Source organism: Pelobates fuscus, chromosome 9, assembly GCF_036172605.1.
Source record: "Pelobates fuscus isolate aPelFus1 chromosome 9, aPelFus1.pri, whole genome shotgun sequence".
NCBI lineage: Eukaryota > Metazoa > Chordata > Amphibia > Anura > Pelobatidae > Pelobates > Pelobates fuscus.
This window is the reverse complement of record NC_086325.1, coordinates 103,789,622-103,814,714: the sequence shown is the minus strand read 5'-3', so window position 1 is coordinate 103,814,714 and position 25,093 is coordinate 103,789,622. Positions and strand designations below refer to the sequence as shown.

Here is a 25,093-nt window from a genome sequence, read left to right as displayed (position 1 = left end):
GTTAATTTTGGCAGCAAATTTCAATTTAGGTTTAGGTATAAATGTGTAACGGAGCTCCGTGTACTCCGACCGAGTACCCTCCGTTGATGGATGCTCCTAGCGCTCTCAGAGGACTCCAAGCACTGCAGACGACACCACAACCACCGCAGGCTCCACAACCGCCGTAGCTTAACTGGAGCCGCGCCGTCTTCCTTCCACCCTGGATCGGCTTCTGTCCTCCAGGACCGTGTGGGGAAGACCTCTCCTCCAGGAGAGCGTATCCGGAACAAGCTCTTACAAGAGCTAAGTGATTAAGAGCTCAGGGGAATATGCAGCGCATAGCAATCCCCAGTGTGATATAGCAGTTCCCTCCAATAACGAGACAAGGCTACGTATTGAGGGTCAGAAGAGGTCTGAGGACTGGAACACCCAGCCTGCTTTTTATTAGGATAAGGTACACACAGGACACTCCCAGGGGGAGGATGAAATTAACCAATAACAGCATAGTACAGCCCACAGGTTCCCTCCCCTCAGATAAACAGTTAAACCAATTATTACATACAGTAAAAATACAGTTTTCACATACACACTGTAACTTTAAAACCATACATTCAATTTCAATAAAAGTTGCATATTCAGACTCAGCATACATCAAACATAAACACTTCCAAAAATCAGCCAAATCCCTCCAGTGGATCAAAAGTTAGCTGGAAGTCCTTTATGACCGACCGCAAGCACAATTTCCTGCCCAAAACAGTTCCATAGATTTGGGCTGTGCGGTCGGTCAATTTCATGCGAAAAAAACGACTAAGTCCCATTTCGAACGGGACTTAGTCTCTGGAGCTGCAAGTTCCGTATGGGAGAAGGTAAGGGTCAGCGGTGTTCGGCAAAATGGGTAGCCGATTTCAGTTCCACAGAATCTTTAGCATACACCGCTGACCGCATTCGAGGAAACCAAGATGGCCGCCGCCACGTGCAATTGACCGGCAGTAACCTCACAGCCTGGGAGGTAAATTGCCTGCACACTTTAGCTTCTGGGTGGTCTGCCTGTGTGGTACTTGGTTCAGTAAGCCCTATTTACTGAACCAAGTGGGGGAAAGCCAGGAACAAGTTATTTTACCGGTCTGGGGACATAGTCTTAAAGGGGCATTGTTCAGCAAAGTCACAATATGTCCCCAGACGGTTCTTAAAGGGCCATACACACCCAATAAATGTTAATAAGTTTTCAGGGGCACAATCTTCCAGGGGCCATAGTCATGAGGCAGGAGGCTGGCAAACATGCTTCTCCACAATCCAGGGAAGCAGGGCAATTTCTCATTTAAAGGGCCAGTTACAAATAGCGATTTGTAACACATCTCCCCTTTGGGGGGAAGACTAACCAGGCACCTGACCTTCTGTCGGTCAGTGCCTCCGTTAGTCGATCCACCAACCCACAATAACCAAATGCCAGAGTAGCCCACCCACAACAAACAGGTACAAGGGTGACCCACCCACAAGACACAATTACTGCACCTGGGTATTTTGCTGTGGTGATGTGGTAACATGCTGTGGGGACTTGCGGGAGGGCAGAGGCCGACTGTACTCTGCCCTGCTGCCAGCTCTTCTGCTGGGATAGCCTGCAGGACATCAGGCTCTGGACCAGAGACAAAGGTAGGGCAGAGGCCGACTGCACTCTGCCCAGCTGCCAGCTCTTCTGCTGGGGTAGCCTGCAGGACATCAGGCTCTGGACCAGGGACAAAGGTAGGGCAGAGGCCGACTGCACTCTGCCCAGCTGCCAGCTCTTCTGCTGGGGTAGCCTGCAGGACATCAGGCTCTGGACCAGGGACAAAGGTAGGGCAGAGGCCGACTGCACTCTGCCCAGCTGCCAGCTCGTCTGCTGGGATGCTTGGGTCATAGTCCGGCTCAGTAGCCAAGGGAACATGGACGTCAGTAGGGGTTAACATTGCCTCTGTTAACTCTGGTGCCACGCTAGGAGTTACCTGGGGAGGGGAATTTGTACTTACCCCCTCCTCTGGGTGTCCCGGTGAGGGTAGTTGGGGATCTGGAAAGGCTGTCCAGCATCCCTGTAGGTCAGGCACAGAGACCACGGTCCCATCTGCGCCGTCTGGGGGATTGGTGTCTCCCCTTGTTAGGGTAAGCTGCCGCTGGGGAGAGGGGGTGCTGTGCTCCTTTCCCGGAAACACAGGCTGCCGCTGGAGAGGGAGTGGAGACCGCCTGTCTCCACTCCCGTAACATTGTCCTGTTGCTGTAGAGAGGGACCAACTGTCTCTGCTCTCTGTAGGACACACTGCTGCTGGGGGGGGAAGGTCGGCACCTTCGGCCCCCTGGGGTACACACTGCCGCTGGAGAGGGAGACCGCCTGTCTCCACTCCCTTACCATTGTCCTGTTGCTGTAGAGAGGGACCAACTGTCTCTGCTCTCTGTAGGACACACTGCTGCTGGGGGGGAAGGACGGCACCTTCGGCCCCCTGGGGTACACACTGCCGCTGGAGAGGGAGACCGCCTGTCTCCACTCCCTTACCATTGTCCTGTTGCTGTAGAGAGGGACCAACTGTCTCTGCTCTCTGTAGGACACACTGCTGCTGGGGGGGGAAGGACGGCACCTTCGGCTCCCTGACACTCACTCTGGGGTTGGGGATCTTCCCAGTAAACCTCTACGATATCCTTCCAGCTGAAGGGCTCTAGACCTGGTTCTGCTTGTTGGGTAGGTTGGGGCTGCACGGAGCTGAGCAGGTGTAGGTAGTCTTGCTCCAGCTCCCACTCCCTTGTTACCAGGTGGGTCATGTCTTCTCTCACCTCGCGTTCGTCAGCCCAGACATACATGCCCATCCGGTAGTCGTAGATGTCCCAAAACCTAGACTCCTCCGTGCTGCCGAAATCAAGATCCTCCTCCATGGCATCCTGAAGTAGACCAGGACCATCATAATCATCCCCCTCCGGTAGGTCGTGCTCGGCCGTCCAGGGAGTAAGTCGAATGGTATGCCACCAGAGGGCCTGGTATGCGTTGTCTAGCCCGATCTCTCGCCATACCAGGGTCTCCAGTCTTGCCACCCACTCATCTAGGGGCTGCTCCCCCAATAGACATATTCGCATTGCCACACGCTTCTGTAGCCGCTGCTCATCACTGGGGAGGCCCTCACCTCGCCGCCACTGGGCATCTTCCAGGGCATCATACCAGAGTTCCCTTCTGGCTGCATCCCTGTAATCTGCGGCCTCCTTCTCCTCCTCATCATGGAACGCTGTCCGCAAACCAGCTGATTCCATCCTGTTGTAGCCAGGGGCGCTGCCCAATGGCTAGCGTTGCCCTCAATTGTAACTCCAAACGTTACCAGTGTCTCTGAGCTGCTTCTCCTCGCACTAGGACGCCATCCCACCGCTGCCACCAATGTAACGGAGCTCCGTGTACTCCGACCGAGTACCCTCCGTTGATGGATGCTCCTAGCGCTCTCAGAGGACTCCAAGCACTGCAGACGACACCACAACCACCGCAGGCTCCACAACCGCCGTAGCTTAACTGGAGCCGCGCCGTCTTCCTTCCACCCTGGATCGGCTTCTGTCCTCCAGGACCGTGTGGGGAAGACCTCTCCTCCAGGAGAGCGTATCCGGAACAAGCTCTTACAAGAGCTAAGTGATTAAGAGCTCAGGGGAATATGCAGCGCATAGCAATCCCCAGTGTGATATAGCAGTTCCCTCCAATAACGAGACAAGGCTACGTATTGAGGGTCAGAAGAGGTCTGAGGACTGGAACACCCAGCCTGCTTTTTATTAGGATAAGGTACACACAGGACACTCCCAGGGGGAGGATGAAATTAACCAATAACAGCATAGTACAGCCCACAGGTTCCCTCCCCTCAGATAAACAGTTAAACCAATTATTACATACAGTAAAAATACAGTTTTCACATACACACTGTAACTTTAAAACCATACATTCAATTTCAATAAAAGTTGCATATTCAGACTCAGCATACATCAAACATAAACACTTCCAAAAATCAGCCAAATCCCTCCAGTGGATCAAAAGTTAGCTGGAAGTCCTTTATGACCGACCGCAAGCACAATTTCCTGCCCAAAACAGTTCCATAGATTTGGGCTGTGCGGTCGGTCAATTTCATGCGAAAAAAACGACTAAGTCCCATTTCGAACGGGACTTAGTCTCTGGAGCTGCAAGTTCCGTATGGGAGAAGGTAAGGGTCAGCGGTGTTCGGCAAAATGGGTAGCCGATTTCAGTTCCACAGAATCTTTAGCATACACCGCTGACCGCATTCGAGGAAACCAAGATGGCCGCCGCCACGTGCAATTGACCGGCAGTAACCTCACAGCCTGGGAGGTAAATTGCCTGCACACTTTAGCTTCTGGGTGGTCTGCCTGTGTGGTACTTGGTTCAGTAAGCCCTATTTACTGAACCAAGTGGGGGAAAGCCAGGAACAAGTTATTTTACCGGTCTGGGGACATAGTCTTAAAGGGGCATTGTTCAGCAAAGTCACAATATGTCCCCAGACGGTTCTTAAAGGGCCATACACACCCAATAAATGTTAATAAGTTTTCAGGGGCACAATCTTCCAGGGGCCATAGTCATGAGGCAGGAGGCTGGCAAACATGCTTCTCCACAATCCAGGGAAGCAGGGCAATTTCTCATTTAAAGGGCCAGTTACAAATAGCGATTTGTAACACAATGTTTGACAAAAAATAAAAAATAAAAAGCCATTTTAGTCATCTGAATTGTTTTAGTTGATTAAATCTCACAAATGTTAGTTGACAGAATCAACACTGATACATAACAATCAAACACAACTTACCTATTGTACTACCTTTGCTCTACTCTCAAATCCAAATGCCTTTACATTCAGATTAGGACTGGTGACCTGCATTCAGACCTTCTCAAGCTTAAATCCCAAAGACATAGGTTAAAGGGACACTCTAGGCACCCAGACCACTTCTGCTCATTGGAGTGGTCTGGGTGCCAACTCCCACTACTCTTAACCCTGCAAGTGTAATTATTGCAGTTTTTTTTATAAACTGCAATAATTACCTTGCAGGGTTAACTCCACCTCTAGTGGCTGTCTATTAGACAGAACTTCCTGGTTTCTAGCACAGGAAACCTGTGCTAGAGCGTCGCTGGACGTCCTCACGCTGTGTGAGGACCTCCAGCGTCGCTCAATTCCCCATAGGAAAGCATTGAAATGATTGTTCAATGCTTTCCTATGGGGAGACGTAATGCGCATGCACGGCATTGCCGCGCATGCGCATTAGGTCCCCTCAGCCGGTGGGCGAGATCAGTCTCGCCCACCAGCCGATGCAATGGATAGGAGGAGCGTCGCGTAGGCGGAGACAGCGATGAAGGACATCGCCGCTGCCTCAGGTAAGTCACTGAAGGGGTTTTCACCCCTTCAGTAACCGGGGATTGGGGGGTGGGAGGGAGAGGGACCCTCCAGTGTCAGGAAAACGGATTGTTTTCCTGGCACTGGAGATTCCCTTTAACGTTACTTTCATAGTTAAAGCGGGTCTGTCTCCCAATACACCACCTTCACTGAAATTCCAACACAGTCAAAAGATATAAGAATATACAGTGACTATTTTGTCTTCTGCATTTTTCCTATGCTTCACAAAAGTTAGCACTACTGCCATCAAGTTTTGTCAAGTCCCTGTTGGAAAAAGACATTGTCTCGCTGATCATGAGGCAATATCTATTGAAGTGTCCGCAATCTCCTTCAAAGCCATCAGTGCTGTACTCTTGTACATGCAAGAGTAGAGCACTGACATGGGCTCCATACAGTTGATGCACCAAGAGCAAAAAAAAAATAAAACATAATAATAGATGGCAGCGGCTTCGACGGACAGCATCAGGTAATATGCACTGTAGCTCCCATGTTAAACACCAAAGCTGCACAGTCACATAATATGCCAAAACCTTAAATGATGACCGTTCCACTTTAATAAACATTTACCTGTGGCATCATTTTCAGAGATAACCCTTAAAATGGTACAGTATGCTAACCCCGATTTGCATATGAAAGTGAGCATGTCCCTTTATGATGACTTTTCTAAATGGGGAATATTTTCACATAAAATTTCATGTGAGAATTCACAGGATTTGGGAGGAAGGGGGTAAAGGTAGAGATCAACAATGAGTGATAAAACTATTTCACTATTTAGCCGGAAGGAAATTTTACACAGTGCAGAGTCACCACTCCTGCAACCTATACCATTGTTTTCTCCCTTTTTTTTTTTTTTTTTTTTTAATTCTTTATTTTTGTTGTGCATGGTTTGACAAAATGATGTACGTTGCCACAACAGCAGACATAATCACAGTAAGTTCACAGGTTTATACATATGCGGCATTGAGGTACAGGCACATTTTTTTTTAAGACTTTGTTAACCATAGCATAATAACGGTGTAGGTTCTCGCTTGTATAGATAGGTAAACATAGCATTATTCGTCTTGGCGTTTGCTAAATAGGCATATGTTAATATTAGGAAAGACAATATATAACGGTGTAGGTTCTCGCTTGTATAGATAGGTAAACATAAGAGGTACATGTTAATATTAGGAAAGACAATATATAACGGTGTAGGTTCTCGCTTGTATAGATAGTTAAACATAGCATTATTCGTCTTGGCGTTTGCTAAATAGGTACATGTTAATATTAGAAAAGGCAATATATGACTGTGTAGGTGCTCGCTTGTATAGATAGTTAAACCTAGCATTATTCGTCTTGGCGTTTGCTAAATAGGTACATGTTAAAGATAATATATAACGGTGTAGGTTCTCGCTTGTATAGATGCAAAAAAAAAAATAAAAAAAATCATGCATTAAGTAGGTAAAACGGAGTGAATATGATATAGCATATAACATGTTAATAACTTGTTTCTCTTCTTGGGTCTGGCGAGTTTGCCGAGTCCAATCAGCTGGTGTCGGGAATAGTCGGAGGTTAGCCCTCCTTTCAGCGTAAGGCAGCCTTTGGGCCGGTTATACATGCATGCAGGGCCCAGAAAATTTAGATAGCATACCAAAAATAAAAAAAATAAAACACATGAAGAGTGAGAAATACCGCTGGTCGGGAATTATTTGGTGTGTCCGTGGGAGTCTAGTCATTGTGGCTGGTAGGTTGCGGAGAGTCAGTGGTTCAGCCCATGCCCGTCGGGTACAGTCCCAGTGGCCAGGAAGATTGTTCCTTAGTGAGCTTTGTCGCTGATCTCCACCAGCTTCGCGTCGGGGCTTCTTGCTGCTCAGTCGCCTTGTTCTTTCTCCTTGTAGTCGCGTGCAGGGCCTTATTTTGAGGTCTGTCTCCAGTAATCAGTGGATTGTGAGACCGTGTGGTACCCCAGTCTTGGAGGGAAGGGGTCGGGCTCTGCTGAGCGCCGTTTCTCGGAACAGGTGAGTAGTCGGCATGGCAGGCTGATTTAGTTGTCCCGCGCCCATTACAGTGTGAACGGCGGTGATTGCGTAGTTTGGCGGCCTTTCTGGGTGCCTGTGGCGGGTGCCTATAATGGCGCCGACGGGTCGCTGGCCGGATCCATGTAGCCACTAGTCTTGCTGCCCGGTGGTAAGTCATTCCACGGTTACATAGCATGGTCCAAAGGCTCTTGCAGAACCGGTCGAACTCCCCTAGGGGGTGCGTGGGTGGTTGGGTGTACGTGCTCCGCTTTTGGGGCCTTTGCTGGGCGGCCATCTTAGCTGCGTCCCAGTGGCCTAATATTTGCCAGTGCTGGTCCGGCTGTGTGGGGCAGATCCCGTTTCGGATTTGCTGCTGTGTCTCAAGCTGGAAGTTTTAGGTGCCGGGATATCCCTCACCGGCAGGGGGGGGGGGTAGGAATTGTACCGGGAGACCTCCAGGTGCGTGGCTGCAGGCGGTGTGGAGATCGTCCGCTTCCCTCGTTTGGTCTGAGTAGGCCTCGGATCTATCCGTGGTTAGATGCCTCCGATTTCGGTCGGGATACCTGAGTCTTGGCCCCACGGTTTGGTTCTCATTTCCCCAGGTCGCCCAACCGTCTTAATTGTGGTTTTTGCCCCAATTTTGGCTTATTTAGAGCATTTCTGCACGGAGCTCATCTCCTGTGCGACCTCTCGGCATGGTAGCTTGGCTCCGCCCCCTCTCCCTTTTATTTTAATCATGACGAAACTTCACTACATAAAGACTAATTTTCAAAACTTTTTTTCTATTAATTTGCCAAGTGATATTTGTCTGCCTATGGGATTAAACAAACTCCACACTTCGTACTATCATACTGACTGTTACTCACCTGTTGTCAGGGGTTATTTACCCATTTCAGAAGTTGTCCATACCATTAGGATTTTGTGGATCCATTCCTATTATTTGGAAAAGTTTAAACAGAACCTTAATCTTTCTTTGTTGTAGTCATAGTCATAGTTTAATTTTTTGTTGGTTGTGCCCAGGGCCGGTGCAAGGATTTTTGGGTACGCAGGTGAAGATGATTTTGACGGCATTTTCACCTGTGTGTCTCTTAACCTGCTTTTTGTTTCTTATCCCCTTTAATGTATCTTATGCCCTATTTTTCCCCATTGTGTCTTACTCTTTCCAGCTCCTTTGTACATTTTTCTTTCGCCCCCAGCCACTTTGTATTTCCACCCCAGGCCCTTCTGTATGTCGCTTTCATCCCCAGTCCCTATGTGCAACTTTCTCCCCACTCAGGCCTCCCTGTGTTCCCCTCCTGGCCCTTAGTGTTTCCCTCCCCTCCCCCTACCACTCCCTCCCCCTCCTGGCCCTTAGTGTTTCCTTCCCACCCCCGGCCCTTAGTGTTTCCCCTCCCCCGGCCCTTAGTGCTTCCCTCCCCCTCCCCCTCCCACCCCCGGCCCTTAGTGTTTCCCTCCCCCCCCCACCCCCGGCCCTTAGTGCTTCCCTCCCCCTCCCCCCCCCACCCCCGGCCCTTAGTGCTTCCCTCCCCCTCCCCCTCCCACCCCCGGCCCTTAGTGTTTCCCCTCCCCCGGCCCTTAGTGCTTCCCTCCCCCTCCCCCTCCCACCCCCGGCCCTTAGTGTTTCCCTCCCCCCCCCACCCCCGGCCCTTAGTGCTTCCCTCCCCCTCCCCCCCCACCCCCGGCCCTTAGTGCTTCCCTCCCCCTCCCCCTCCCACCCCCGGCCCTTAGTGCTTCCCTCCCCCTCCCCCTCCCTCCCCCGGCCCTTAGTGCTTCCCTCCCCCTCCCGGCCCTTAGTGTTTCCCTCCCCCTCCCACCCCCGGCCCTTAGTGTTTCCCTCCCCCTCCCCCTCCCACCCCCGGCCCTTAGTGTTTCCCTCCCCCTCCCCCTCCCACCCCCGGCCCTTAGTGTTTCCCTCCCCCTCCCCCTCCCACCCCCGGCCCTTAGTGTTTCCCTCCCCCTCCCCCTCCCACCCCCGGCCCTTAGTGTTTCCCTCCCCCTCCTGGCCCTTAGTGTTTCCCTCCCCCTCCCCCTCCCCCTCCCACCCCCGGCCCTTAGTGTTTCCCTCCCCCTCCCCCTCCCACCCCCGGCCCTTAGTGTTTCCCTCCCCCTCCCCCTCCTGGCCCTTAGTGTTTCCTTCCCACCCCCGGCCCTTAGTGTTTCCCTCCCCCCTCCCACCCCCGGCCCTTAGTGTTTCCCTCCCCCCTCCCACCCCCGGCCCTTAGTGTTTCCCCTCCCCCGGCCCTTAGTGCTTCCCTCCCCCTCCCCCTCCCACCCCCGGCCCTTAGTGTTTCCCTCCCCCTCCCCCTCCCGGCCCTTAGTGCTTCCCTCCCTCTCCCCCTCCCACCCCCGGCCCTTAGTGCTTCCCTCCCTCTCCCCCTCCCACCCCCGGCCCTTAGTGCTTCCCTCCCCCTCCCCCTCCCTCCCCCGGCCCTTAGTGCTTCCCTCCCCCTCCCCCTCCCTCCCCCGGCCCTTAGTGCTTCCCTCCCCCTCCCGGCCCTTAGTGTTTCCCTCCCCCTCCCCCTCCCACCCCCGGCCCTTAGTGTTTCCCTCCCCCTCCCCCTCCCACCCCCGGCCCTTAGTGTTTCCCTCCCCCTCCCACCCCCGGCCCTTAGTGTTTCCCTCCCCCTCCCCCTCCCACCCCCGGCCCTTAGTGTTTCCCTCCCCCTCCCACCCCCGGCCCTTAGTGTTTCCCTCCCCCTCCCACCCCCGGCCCTTAGTGTTTCCCTCCCCCTCCCACCCCCGGCCCTTAGTGTTTCCCTCCCCCTCCCACCCCCGGCCCTTAGTGTTTCCCTCCCCCTCCCACCCCCGGCCCTTAGTGTTTCCCTCCCCCTCCCACCCCCGGCCCTTAGTGTTTCCCTCCCCCTCCCACCCCCGGCCCTTAGTGTTTCCCTCCCCCTCCCACCCCCGGCCCTTAGTGTTTCCCTCCCCCTCCCACCCCCGGCCCTTAGTGTTTCCCACCCCCTCCCACCCCCGGCCCTTAGTGTTTCCCACCCCCTCCCACCCCCGGCCCTTAGTGTTTCCCTCCCCCTCCCACCCCCGGCCCTTAGTGTTTCCCTCCCCCTCCCACCCCCGGCCCTTAGTGTTTCCCTCCCCCTCCCACCCCCGGCCCTTAGTGTTTCCCTCCCCCTCCCACCCCCGGCCCTTAGTGTTTCCCTCCCCCTCCCACCCCCGGCCCTTAGTGTTTCCCTCCCCCTCCCACCCCCGGCCCTTAGTGTTTCCCTCCCCCTCCCACCCCCGGCCCTTAGTGTTTCCCTCCCCCTCCCACCCCCGGCCCTTAGTGTTTCCCTCCCCCTCCCACCCCCGGCCCTTAGTGTTTCCCTCCCCCTCCCACCCCCGGCCCTTAGTGTTTCCCTCCCCCTCCCACCCCCGGCCCTTAGTGTTTCCCTCCCCCTCCCACCCCCGGCCCTTAGTGTTTCCCTCCCCCTCCCACCCCCTCCCCTTAGTGTTTCCCTCCCCCTCCCACCCCCTCCCACCCCCGGCCCTTAGTGTTTCCCACCCCCTCCCACCCCCGGCCCTTAGTGTTTCCCTCCCCCTCCCACCCCTGGCCCTTAGTGTTTCCCTCCCCCTCCCACCCCCGGCCCTTAGTGTTTCCCTCCCCCTCCCACCCCCGGCCCTTAGTGTTTCCCTCCCCCTCCCACCCCCGGCCCTTAGTGTTTCCCTCCCCCTCCCACCCCCGGCCCTTAGTGTTTCCCTCCCCCTCCCCCTCCCACCCCCGGCCCTTAGTGTTTACCTCCCCCTCCCCCTCCCACCCCCGGCCCTTAGTGTTTCCCTCCCCCTCCCCTTAGTGTTTCCCTCCCCCTCCCACCCCCGGCCCTTAGTGTTTCCCTCCCCCTCCCACCCCCGGCCCTTAGTGTTTCCCTCCCCCTCCCACCCCCGGCCCTTAGTGTTTCCCTCCCCCTCCCACCCCCGGCCCTTAGTGTTTACCTCCCCCTCCCCCTCCCACCCCCGGCCCTTAGTGTTTACCTCCCCCTCCCCCTCCCACCCCCGGCCCTTAGTGTTTCCCTCCCCCTCCCCTTAGTGTTTCCCTCCCCCTCCCACCCCCGGCCCTTAGTGTTTCCCTCCCCCTCCCACCCCCGGCCCTTAGTGTTTCCCTCCCCCTCCCACCCCCGGCCCTTAGTGTTTCCCTCCCCCTCCCACCCCCGGCCCTTAGTGTTTCCCTCCCCCTCCCCTTAGTGTTTCCCTCCCCCTCCCACCCCCGGCCCTTAGTGCTTCCCTCCCCCTCCCACCCCCGGCCCTTAGTGTTTCCCTCCCCCTCCCCTTAGTGTTTCCCTCCCCCTCCCACCCCCGGCCCTTAGTGTTTCCCTCCCCCTCCCACCCCCGGCCCTTAGTGCTTCCCTCCCACCCCCGGCCCTTAGTGCTTCCCTCCCACCCCCGGCCCTTAGTGTTTCCCTCCCCCTCCCCCTCCCACCCCCGGCCCTTAGTGTTTCCCTCCCCCTCCCCCTCCCACCCCCGGCCCTTAGTGTTTCCCTCCCCCTCCCCTTAGTGTTTCCCTCCCCCTCCCCCTCCCACCCCCGGCCCTTAGTGTTTCCCTCCCCCTCCCCCTCCCACCCCGGCCCTTAGTGTTTCCCTCCCCCTCCCCCTCCCCCTCCCACCCCTTAGTGTTTCCCTCCCCCTCCCCCTCCCCCTCCCACCCCCCCCCCCACCCCCGGCCCTTAGTGTTTCCCTCCCCCTCCCCCTCCCACCCCCCCCCTTAGTGTTCTTCCCTTCCCTACCCTGTTTTTAGTGTTCCTATTCCCCCTACTTACCTGTCTTTTTAGTGCCCCCCATTCCCTTTAAGGCTCCTCCCAACCACCCTCTTCTTCATGGTCCCCCCCCCCCACCCCAGTGTTTTCCCTTCCCTTAGTGCACCCCCTTAATGTTCCTCTCTCCACTCCCTCTCTTTTAGTAGTCGTCACCCCCCCCACCTTCCCTGTCCCTTAGCGTTCCTCTCCCCCCCCCCCCTTTAACCTGATTGTGCCAATTACTACCACATTGTAATTTAATTTCTAATTTTTTGATGCATCAATGTTTTGAACCAGTCCGAAGAAAGTTTAAATACTACCATGCTGAAGTGCTGTGTGTGTCTGGAGTGTGTTATATTTGTAATAGTTTTTTAAAAGTGCAAATTTCAAAAGAAATTTTAAATGGAGTATTTGTTTAATAATATGCTACAACTGTTTACAGAGAACCTGCATGTGACTGTGGAAGCCCAAAATCCACCGGTTACAGATGTTATCGCTACAAATATTTAATTAAAAGGGACACAAGGTACCATCATAACTTCAGTTTATGGTGCTAGGATCCTGTCCCTGCACCTTTACAGCTAATAATTTGCCCTTGTAACATTTTCTAATTTAGCTAATCACTTTTAAGCAGTGCCTAAACAGCAATATGAATGCATATCTACCAACAGCTTCAGTTATAAATATTCTTGGATTTCATCTCTAGGTCCCCTACACAAAGGCTTGACAAGAGGTCTAAAAGGTCAAAATGTTGTTCCATCACAATTCTGGACTGAAGAGGTACTAATTTGCTTGGCACGATCCACTGCCCAGCAATTATTTGAGGGTATGCATAGCAAGCTAAACCACGGTTACAGTCATCCAAGTTGAACAGAATTGATGACAATGCAGAAGTGTAAATTTTGCATTATAAATAGATTAGGAGGGACTTGCTCCCCACTAAAACTGCTTCCATATTGTTTAACAAAAGAACTGTTAGACATTTGGCAACATAACCACCACACTGAAGTGATTATGTTGCTTAGAGTTCCATTTTAAGTGTCACTTGTAGTACAAGTAGCTTACACATCACTCCTGCATAAAAATAATGCTGATTCTACATTTGCAGATGTATATGTGCTTGTACCCCACCAGTTACTGCTTTGCAGGGGTTTCGAGGGGTTCTGTTATATATTTCCATACATAACCCATATTCATGTGCTACCAAGGAGCCGTATAAATTATAACAAACGAGTGAAAACACCAAGTCCAAATGTCAGATATAGATATTTATATACACAGACATGGTCTCCAGCACAAGGACACAGGCAGCAAAGACATTCAGATCCCCGGGCCCCCCAAAATATATATATATATAAAAAAAAAATAATATATATATATATATATATATATATAAAGTGATAAAACGTTTCTGTGCACTTGAGACAGTGCCCTGTCTAGTGAGCCATGATTCCCCCTGACTCCCATACTGAGTTGATCAATAACTTGCTGCATCCTAAGCTGATCAAAGACAAATATAATTTCCCAATCTCATCTAGAGCTAACTAAACAGGTTTTTCATTATATCAAGTGCTTATTAGAAGCAACTTTAAAGCCAAACCTACTAGAAGTTCAGCAAAAATAACCGACCCCTTCATTTAAGCATTACCACCATCCCCTGCCCATGGATATCAGGAGGCTATGGTGTTATACAGGCATTGAACATCATCTTCTAGATCTCCAAATGAAGAAAAACAATGTCTCTGAAGCTTGAACATAATTTCAAATGGTGAGGCCTCTCTTCTCCTTTTACAGTGACATAACCAATACAAGCTCTTCTTCAGGTCCAGCCACAAAAAAAATTCACTTGAATGTCCAATCGTTCACATATTTGTCATCTTTTGCAGGCATTCTACTCTTGGCACACAGTATTAAGCATTTCAAAATGAATGATGTAGATCAAATTTAGGTTTCTGTGGGATAGGTCATTCTTAAAACGCAGTGGTTAGTCATATTAGAGAATATGTATTTTGTACTATTGTGCAGCTTATACAATATATGAGGTTTTTGAGTAGAATTCATAATATTAAATAAATACCTTGATAGTTATATAGGGATCACATACTCGCTCAGTTATACCCAAACCTGGGGTACAGCAAGTTAAAGAATTCTTTCATTTGTAAAGGGCCAGAAGTCATGGACTTGGGAGAAAGAGTGCTTTCACCAATGACATGATAATCTCCCAAAGTGCAAATTAATGTTCACTAGAGCTGAAGGATAATATTAAAAAAAGTAAAAGTATGAATATTCAGTTTCGATAATTACCTGCATGTCAGATTACCTTCATCCCAATGATCAAAAAAACTAAAAAAAAAAAAACCAAAAATAATCTTTGGGATGCACCCTCTCCAAATTCCAAGCAGGGGAAGGTTATTGATGGCAGCCAGGCTTGTTTAAAATGCTTCCATCTGCAGTCTCAAAAGGCAGCATTCTGAGAGGGAGTGCCCAGACAGGCATTGAACACAGAGTGAGCTTTTTAAGGACACCAGGGAACTAAGAAATGGGGTAAAATGGGAGACTTAGTGTAAAAATAAATGTAATTTAGCAGGCAGTGGGGATGTGAGGGCAAGGAGGGCTGAGGAAATGCCTAGATCACTCATTGGCGCACTTTGCCTGGCACATAATTTCTATCAATGATTTCATCCTGCAAAAACATATGCAGACAGCGCTCATTCTGTGCAAGGGGATGTCCAGCGATCCTGCAAAGTAAGCAAATTTAGAGAAGATTAAAATGGAGACACTGTATAAAACTATATGAAAAAAAGCTAATTGCTATGCAGTAGTGAGGGTCAACATATTCATCTGCCAACATAAGATGACCAAAAAAATTAAAAATAAAAAGATTAACAAAACATACTAGGTTGGAAATACTTCAAAAGCATTGCTATGCACATTTATGAGGAAAGATAGCCTGTTAAAATAGAAAAGGCAAGCAGAAGTGTGTGCACAGCAGTGGTATCTGGGAAAAGCGCAATAGCTGGATTTAGTTTGCTAAAAAATCAACATACTTCACATTGTTCTACAATTTTACAAAAGGGGAATACAGCAGCAGATAAACAAAAGGAGGATGACAACCAATCTAAAATAAGCAAATAATATTAAAGGAACACTATAGGATCAGGAACACAAACATGTATTCCTGACCCAATAGTGTTAAAAACACAGTCTAGCTCCCCTGGACTCTAAATATAGTAAAATCTTACTTATATTCCAGCCTGCTGCTGGCTCTGCTCCTGATCGGTCTTCTTGGTTGACATCATAAGAAGTGTTGATCAAAGCCAATCACAATGTTTTTCCATAGGAAAGCATTGGATTGGCTGAGCTTGTCAAGGAAGCAAAGCATCAAGCCAAACATGGCCCCGGTCAATCAGCATCTCCTCAGAGATTAATTGAATCAATGCATCTCTATGACGAAAGTTCAGTATTTCCATGCAGAGGGTGGAGACATTGAATGGCAGTGCTGCACAGTGTGCAGCACTGCCCCAGGAAGCACCTAAAGTAGCCATATGAAGAGTGGCCAGTGGAGGTATCCCGAGGCTGTAATCTAAATACTGTCTTTTCTCTGAATAAACAGTGTTTATTGCAAAAAGCCTGAAGGGACTGATTATACTCACCAGAACAAACATTAGCTCTAGCTGTTCTGGTGACTATAGTGGCCCCTTAAATTCGAGGGTAGTTGATAGATGGGCCACTCCCATAAAAATATAATCACAACATATCAAAATGAAATAAAAAAGATTTTTAAAAGTCACATATTCCAAAAATGCAGTAGCTGCATAACAAGTACCCTTTAATTATATTATACAACTTATTTTAATTTGCATTGAATGCTAGGCTGTTCTTACTACAATACAGAAGTAACTGAAACTGACACAACTTTTATTTGGCATCAGGGCTTAACCTAAGAAAATGAATAATTAAATGTAATTTCCTCCTTCCAAAAATTAGGAAGGGACTGGAAGGGAAAAACAAAAACAAAAAACTAAGCACAGAAAACATTTATTGAGATATTTTAAAAAGTGTTATATTGTTTTGTGTAATTTACAAACCAGACCGCAATCCCACAATTAAAAAAAAAAAATAAGAGCTGGCATTAGATGAAAATACAGATTTATAATCTATATAAATAGGTAGATGTCATTACTATACTTTGATGTTCTTACAAAATTACTTTCTAACATACTATAAAATGTGATTGATGCAGATGTACCGTAATTTAAAAAGAAATATAAAGAAGAATGCACCCGTCATGGTTGATTATATATTTCCTACCTGTTCTATGTAAAATTTTGTATTTATTGTGTATTAATATTGTTTTTGTATTTTATTGTACCCTAATGTAACAATGCAAGGATTTGTGGACCCAGGACATACTTGAAAACAAGAGAAATCTCAGTGTATCTTTCCTGGTAAAATATTTTATAAATAAATGAAGACATGTTAAAGGTTTAAAAGTAAGGTTACTTGTTAATAAACTGTTCCAAGCCCTGCCGTCTTTCCTCTATGAAGGATTCTTCGAAAATGCCCTCGTCTCCTCGGAATGGAAGCTGTCTCTTTAAAGCTTTTCCTGGTAGTGGAGGTACTACAATCTGAAAAAACAAAAAAATAAAAATTACGAGATGGGTTACTAGCCCTGCACCAACTAAATAACACATTCTGGCATTTCTCACAGTTCTAGCTGTTGCCCTCAAAATACACAGCGAGAAAAGGTTAAAGGAGAAGAACAAAATATACACATACAGATACCTAAACTAAAAATTTCTATTTAAAATGTACAACTTTTAAAAAATTTTATTTTAAAGAACCCAATTGTTTTTTAAATACATTTTTATCAGTATTTTTTATAAAATGTGCATATTTCATTTTAAGATACATTTATTTCATTGTAGGGTATATTTGAGACCATTAAAATATTTTTTATGGAGAATCTGCAACTCTATTGCATTACAAGAATTATAGAATAATCCAAATATTAATATTTTCTATTTTATTGCACATGGTGGAATTTCAATTTATTAATAAGTTGCATGAAGGTGTTTCAAGATTACAGCATTCGGTTTTCTCACTTATATTTTACCATTAAGTAAGTAGAATGGAATCTGGCACCAAAAAGTACTCCCTGATAGAGGAGATCAAAACAACTCCCCTGACCAGCTTTTAGAAGCTGCAAATAGTACAATACATTTAACTATTTTATTAAAGGACACGGAGGCTCATATTATGCTTATCTCTTTCTTTATTATACCTCAGCAGCAAAGAGATTACATTCATAGAATTTTTTTTTTTTTTAACAGGTTCTCCAAGGGTTAACACAACATTATACCCTTAACCAATAGGAACAGTCCATCGATCTATAACTACTCATGTGACCTTTCCTCTTCCTCTTTCTTTGCTGCTGCCTCAGCTAAGTACCATCTAATTTTAGCTCCCCTCAGAGCAACTTATATTTAGATTGTTAGAGCCTTTTATGCCTTTATTGCTTCACTGTAATTTTGCATATGTGTTAGTATTATTACTACTTTCGGCTCTACCTACTTCTGGTGCAGGTACAGTATTCTCTGGGTTTTCCCGCCCCCCCCCTCCCGCACCTACCCGGGTAGTTTATTACCCGTTCATAATTTCGCCCCCCCCCCCCAAGCGAACCGTAGCGGGCGTTTCCCGGCGCGAGCGTTCTGAACCCAGAGACCGCTCGCGCATGCGCAATAATGGCCGCACGGTGCGGCGGCCATTTCCAGCGACAGACTGTCAGGTCTTTGCCGCGCTTTTTCCCCGCCCGCCCCCTGCACTCGGAGGGCGGACGCGCGCGGATTGGCTACTGGCATTGGCTGTCAGCTTACCAGTGCTCCCTGGCGGCCATTCCGGAGGGAACACTCGGTAAGCTGACAGCCTTTGTTTGTGCCTTGATCTATATCCCATAGCAGCAGAGCTCACTGCCCACTTTGTTTTTTTTTTACTTCCCCACATAAGGTTTAAAGGACCAGCAGTATTCTAGGCACACTATCAAGTTGTGCAAAGATATTGCCTGTGCGCAATCAGTCTACCCTGCTCTGACTGCTAGCTCAGTGTTCCAGAGTGCTTGAGTAACTTGACTGTAATGCAGCACCTCAGGGACCAAGGTGTTTCCACACCCGCTGATGCCAGTAAGGACACCATGCACCACGTGACCCCTGTCACCCGTCCACGCTCACCACAGAGAGAGGACGTGGCATCCATGGAGCAGTTGAACTCGGAGGAGTTCCACTCTTCTGGATGCGACCATGACCAAATCGGTCACCCAAGGCATCTTCACGGCAATGGGGGCGATGTCAGAGAACCTGACACAATCTATTAGTAACGCCATAATGGCGTCTAGCAACAACCCCAGCGGCCTCCGCCCCAAGGCCCAAGCTGACAAGCCTGCGCCCCTCAGCGGCCATAAGGCTACGGAAAAGACCCACCATATGGGCAAACACACCTCCAAAACCAGCATGACGGACAGGTTACGCCTTGTCACTACTGTGGATGTGGGGCCCCCACGTAAAAGAGCCACCCGCCGGGCAAAAACGGTGAGGACTTGGAAATGGCCAAAAGCTCAGACAGAGACATCCGACTCTAGTTCGGACCTAGAGGAGGTAATGAGCGAGTCCGAGGAAATCGGCTCTTTGGAATCGGGGAACTCTTCTCCTGAGCGCAGCCTGGTAATCACACCAGCTTGCACGGGTAAGGTGGCCACAGATGACTCCATCATCCTAGACCCTCAGGGCGAGCCCCTATTTAACCCGGACGACCTACAACACCCTAGGTCAGACTGGTTCCCAGCTGACCATGTGGCCCAATATATAACGGCCAGGATCAGGAAACCCCTGGATAAAACGACTAGGAATAAGCTGAGAGCGGAGTGCCCACGCCCAACGGTCCCTGATATGGCTTGCGCCACACCGGAGGTGGACCCTAAGATTGCCCAGTTCCTGGGAAAAGCTGGCTGGAAAGCCAAAAAAGGGCTGGACTACTCCCTGCGCCACTGCCAGGACAAGGTGCTTGACTCCTTGGGCCCCAGCGCAAAAATCTTCGACTTGGTCGAAGCGACACTCTCAGGTGGCGCACCGTTAGATCCCTTAGAGATCCGAGAGTGGGCGCAGTGCTCCATTTGCCTCATCGGCAACTCTAATGCCGCACTAAGTACTGAGAGGCGGAAAACAATTCTCATGAAAATAGACCCTAAGCTGGTCAAAATGGCCATAACCGAGCCTGGACTCCAGGCAAAAGGTCTCCTTTTCGGAGACAATTTTGTAAAAGAGCTGGGCAATCACGTGACCACATTTACAGCCCTAGATAAGGCGCAAACAAACCTGAAACGGGTGTTCTCCCCAAAGGGTTTTGGGGGGGCTGGCAGATACCGGGGCCGCCTGTCCAGCCGTCCATCACGGGGCTCCCACTGGGGCTACCGAGGCCCCACTACACCAAGGTTCCCACAGACGGAAACCAGAACCCCCGCACCTTTCTTCCCGGTCAGGGGCAGATCGTGGCAGCCCAGAGGACACAGGGGTTCCACATACGGCCGACGACCTTATGGTAAGTGCTTTCCCCTACTCCCTTTCTCGTACCTCACACGTGGGAGGCAGACTTTCCAAATTTATCGGGGCATGGCACAGACTCACGTCCGATGCCTGGATTCTCAACACAGTGGCAGGGTACCACATAGAATTTGTAAAAGACCCAACCCAATCCGTAATGCCACGGCGGATGGTATTCACCCCACAGGACAGAGAACTCGTGTCAAAGGAAATCGGAGCACTGGCAGAGAAGGGAGCGATCTATCAGGTCGCACCTCACTCCCCAGGTTTCCTGAGCAATCTGTTCCTGGTCCCCAAGAAAGGCGGTGGGGTAAGACCAGTGATCAACTTACGCCCGCTCAGTGCGTTTGTACGATATCACCACTTCAAAATGGAAGGGATTCATTGCCTACAAGACCTTCTCAGGCTGGGGGATTGAATGGTCAAACTAGACCTCCAAGATGCATATCTCACCATCCCCATTGCAAAGGAATGTCAATATCTCCTTCAATTCGGTTGGGACACTCAGATGTGGAGGTTCCAGTGCCTACCGTTTGGCCTATCATCAGCACCATGGTGCTTTACAAAACAGTTGAAACCAGTGGTTGCGCTGCTACACAGCAGAGGGGTTCGCATGATCATATATCTGGGCGATATGCTGATCATGGCGCAAGACGCCCTATTACTGCAACAACATTTATCTTGGGCAATAACACTCCTACAAAACCTGGGATTTCTAATCAACTGGGAGAAGTCGGTACTAGTGCCCTCCCAGTCCCTAGAATTCCTAGGATTCGAGATAGGGGCGGTCTTAGGGACCCTAAGCTTACCACCCACAAAGATAAAAATCATCAAGAAGGAGATCCGCAGAACATTGGCTCGTCCAACACTCACTGTCAGACAACTAGCCAGAATAATTGGACTCCTCTCCGCTTCCATACAAGCGATCTTCCCGGGACCCCTGCACTACAGGGCCCTGCAGAGACTAAAAGCCGCACAACTACGCTCAGGGCACTCCTACTCAGTCTCTGTGGCACTCGATCACACAGCCAAGGAGGAGATCAGGTGGTGGCTACAGCACATGGAAGAGTGGAACGGCAGAGCAATCTTCGGCAGCAACCCAGATTGCATAATACAATCAGATGCCAGCACACGGGGCTGGGGAGCGCGCTGTGGGCATACCTCCACAGGCTGAAGATGGTCCCAATCAGAGAGGGCACTACACATCAACAGCCTGGAACTTATGGCAGGATCATTCGCGCTAAAGAGTCTCTTGGGCCCCGCGACGCACTGCTCCATCATCTTGAGTCTTGAGGATGGACAACGTATCAGCAGTACAGTACATCAACCGCCTCGGCGGCAACAGGTCCAAAATCCTAGCAGATCTAGCCACAGAATTCTGGCAATTTTGCTTGGAACGCAACATAACAGTACGGGCCGAATACATCCTGGGACTTTCAAATACCGTAGCAGATTGGAACTCCAGACACCTACGGGATACCAGCGATTGGCGCCTGAACCGAGAGATGTTCCTACGATTACAAACACTATGGGGTCCGATGTAAATAGACCTGTTTGCGTCACGGTTGAATACACAACTCCCAGAGTTCTTCAGTTGGAGACCGGATCCAGACGCATTAGCTATGGATGCATTCCTACAACCATGGCCGAACAAACGACTGTACGCGTTCCCTCAGTTCGCTCTGCTGGCACGAACACTAGTACACCTCGACCACGCACGGACATCCCTAGTCCTCATAACGCCATTCTGGACAGCACAGCCTTGGTTCCCTTCACTCATGGAGATGTCCATAGACCTTCCCAGAATGCTCCCCGAGAACCCGAGTCTCCTTTCGGACCCAGATGGGAACCCACACCCTCTGATGACGCAGAGACAACTCTTGTTGGCGTGGCTTCTTTCCGGGGACCCTGGGTCGTGCCAAATGTTCGCAAAGAACTCTCGAACTTCTGGCGGGAGCCTGGGCTCCTGGAACACGGAGATCCTATACGAAAGCTTGGAACATCTGGAGTGGTTGGTGCATGGAACAACACGTGGATCCCGTATGTGCCTCTGTAAACCACCTGTTACGTTTTCTGACACACCTATACGACCAAGGACTAGCATACGGAACTATCAATGTATACAGGTCAGCGATATCCGCTGGACACAAGGGTATAGAAGGATTCCCAGCGGGTAAACACCTGTTGGTGTGCAGACTCCTACGCGGAGTTCGATTGGCAAGACCACCACAACCCCGATATAGTACAATATAGGACGTGAACCTGGTCTTAAACCTTTTGGAACAATGGCCACAGAACCCTGATCTCACGCTGAAACAATTGTCAGCGAAACTGGCCATGCTCTTATGCCTAATATCCTGCAAAAGAGTCTCAGATGTCCGGGCATTGGACGTCGACGCACGCACGTTCACTCCAATGGGAGTGACTTTCAACATTTCCAGACGTACCAAATCAGCGACATCAAACATAAACCTATGTCCAATAGCCTGCCTCAAGGAATATGAGACACGGACACAGGCATTTCGAAACTCTAGACATCATGAATTATTTCTGGCCATCAATTCACCACACCAGCCAGTATCTTCAATAACGATAGCCCGATGGGTGAAGTGGATAATGACCTCCGCAAACATAGATACATCCGTATACAGAGCGCACTCCACTAGAGGAGCTATGGCATCTAAAGTATTCAACTTGGGATGCAGGTTGGAAGACCTGTTACGGATGGCAGATTGGTCTTGTGAATCCACCTTTAAGGAATATTATTTTCACCCTACAGACCACGGTATCATCGACAGTCATTGCACAGCTTTGAACTAGCATAATATGAGCCTCCGTGTCCTTTAATAAAATTACCAGATTTTACTAATTACATGACGTAAAGTCATGATTTTATAAAGGACACGGAGGCGAATATTGGCCCACCCGGTAAGTATCTCAGGCCTATATCGGCGAGAGAAAAAGAGTGGAAATCCCACCCAATAAACCGTAGAATAAGGGTCATCGTGGTGTTTTTTTGTCTAGATTTAATTCGATTATATAGGATAAGATTGATTACAACAACAACAGATACTATATACTAGTGAGTCTGTAGAAAATAATGCATATAGTAAGATTTAGTCACTTCCACTGTGACAAACAGTTCCTAAGACCACATTTTACCACTTTTTTCTCTATCCCTTTACAGCTTAATTCACAATAATCGACGCCCTAGATGACAAGTTTTACAAGTTCGGGAAATGGGAAAGTTCGACACAACGGATAGAGTGTTCCAGTGTCTTCTCAAGTTATAAAGATACAGCTTCGGCATGACCAAAGAAAGAGGGAGAGGAAAGGTCACATGAGTAGTTATAGATAGATGGACTGTTCCTATTGGTTAAGGGTATAATGTTGTGTTAACCCTTGGAGAACCTGTTAAAAAAAAATTTCTATGAATGTTTATACCTTCTCTTTGCTGCTGAGGTATAATAAAAGAAAGAGATAAGCATAATATTCGCCTCCGTGTTCTTTATAAAATCATGACTTTACGTCATGTAATTAGTAAAATCTGGTAATTCTAGAGGTAGAAAGAGTGCGACCGCCAGGACCGACTTTGTGAACACCAGGAACACAAGGAAGTGAGTGAGTACTGTAGTCTACTCCTGGGAAAATTCAAAGTTCCTTAAAAAACCTACTCAAGGTCTAGGGCAGAGGTAGGCAACCTACGGCACTAGTGCCGTGCACGGCACTCGAGGTGTCTTTGCACGGCACTCAAGGCTGCTAGAGCCAAACAGGCTCTGGCCTATCAGGAGTCCCAGTAAAACTTCAAATATCTGCTAATACGAAAAGATGGTGAAGGGCAATCCTCAATTTAAGCATTGCAGCACATAGAGGAAATGTCCTCAGATCACTTCCTCCAAGCACTTGTGAATGGGAATCCACAACGTAGTAGGGCAGCCTGCAGCTGCTGTTGCAGCTCCTGTCTTTGACCTGTACCAGGCCAGCCTGGCCCCCACTGGAACCCAGGGAAGCCAACCATACTGCTAGATATACACAGATATTGTGGATCAAACCAATTGTTTATCTGAGTATCTGCTTGTGACGAAACTAACCTCTCCACTGGGCATTGGAGAAGCCTGTTTGCCCGCCTCCTACCTTTGGACTATGGCCCTGGGAGATTGGGCCCTTTAAAAACCGTATTCGGCCCTAACAGAGTGCATGTCACTCATTCTGGCCCTTTAATTACTGTGGGAGAAGGACTGGCAATTTTTATATGGCACTTCGGATGCTGCCGAAGTTGTCGAAGTCGTCGAAGTCATCGAAGTGACCGGCATCGGACAAAGGACCACGTGGCGGCGGCCATTTTAACGTCGAACACCGCCGACCCTTACCATCGTCGACACTTCGACTAAAGCCGAAGTTTTCGAAGTCGTCGAAGTGATCGGACAAAGGACCACGTGGCGGCGGCCATTTTACCATCGAACACCGCCGACCCTTACCATCGCCTCCGCTTCGACACTTCGACTAAAGTCGAAGTACCGGCAACACTTCGAACGGGAGACTGGATGTATGGTTTTAGAGTTATGAAAGTTGGGTAAAAAGTATGTTTTAACTGTATATATAATTGGGTTTCCTCTCAGGATAAGGGGAGGGAATATGTGGGATGTAACTGTGATATGATTGGTTATTTTATCCCTCCCTGTGGGCGGTCCTGTATTTTCAACAACTGTAATAAAAGCCAGACTGGGTGTGCTAGCACCTCAGATCATCTTGGACCTTCATGAAGTTTCGGCTCATGTTTGGGGGATTGGAGAACTACACTCTGGGGATTGCTATAATCACTGTACTCCCCAGGGTATAATCACTAAGCTCTGCTAAGAGCTTGTTTTTGTTCCTGCTCTCTGGAATTCGGAGAGGTCCACCTACTGGAAGCTGGACCCTGGTCTTGGGCCCAGAGTGGGTGGAGACGGTGAGACCCCAACCAAGCTGCGGCGTTTCGTGGGGTCTGCAGTGGTTATGGTGTCGGGCAGAGTGCTTGGAGTCCTCGGAAAGCACTAGGAGCATCCGTCAGCGGAGGGTACCCGGTCGGGGTGCCAGCGGTCCTGTTACACTGCTCCTTTCCAAATTGTTAAAATAAATGCGTGCATGTTTTGAAGTAAATTACACTGAGACACAGGTATCAGGTTAATAAAAAACTTCGGAATGTTTACTCAGGGGGCGGCAAGCCCCTTATAAAGGCAAAAATACATCATATGTAAAAATGTAGATAACAGAGAGAATACATCTCTAATTGGTTAGGTGTTAAGTGTCTTATCTAATGCACATCCTACGAGGCGTGATGTCACAATCATCCCGGGATTTTACTCCGGATGATGGCGCCATCTTGTTACACAAGGTAGTTAGTCGGTGGGAGCGGGTGCTCTATCAGCCATTTTGAGTAGATA

General features: G+C 49.4%; 1 protein-coding gene across 1 annotated transcript in view; it reads right to left on the bottom strand.

Annotated features, from left to right (window-relative positions):
• Window positions 1–13,333: 13,333 nt before the first annotated feature.
• Window positions 13,334–25,093, bottom strand: part of SNX12 (sorting nexin 12) — a 70,684-nt gene continuing 58,924 nt past the window's right edge. Inside the window, exons 3-4 of the mRNA XM_063432257.1 lie at window positions 16,582–16,706; window positions 13,334–14,816 (exon numbers count right to left, since the gene is read on the bottom strand). Coding sequence (XP_063288327.1) covers window positions 14,714–14,816; window positions 16,582–16,706 — 228 coding nt within the window. The 3' untranslated portion in view covers window positions 13,334–14,713. The remainder of the gene's footprint in view (window positions 14,817–16,581; window positions 16,707–25,093) is intronic.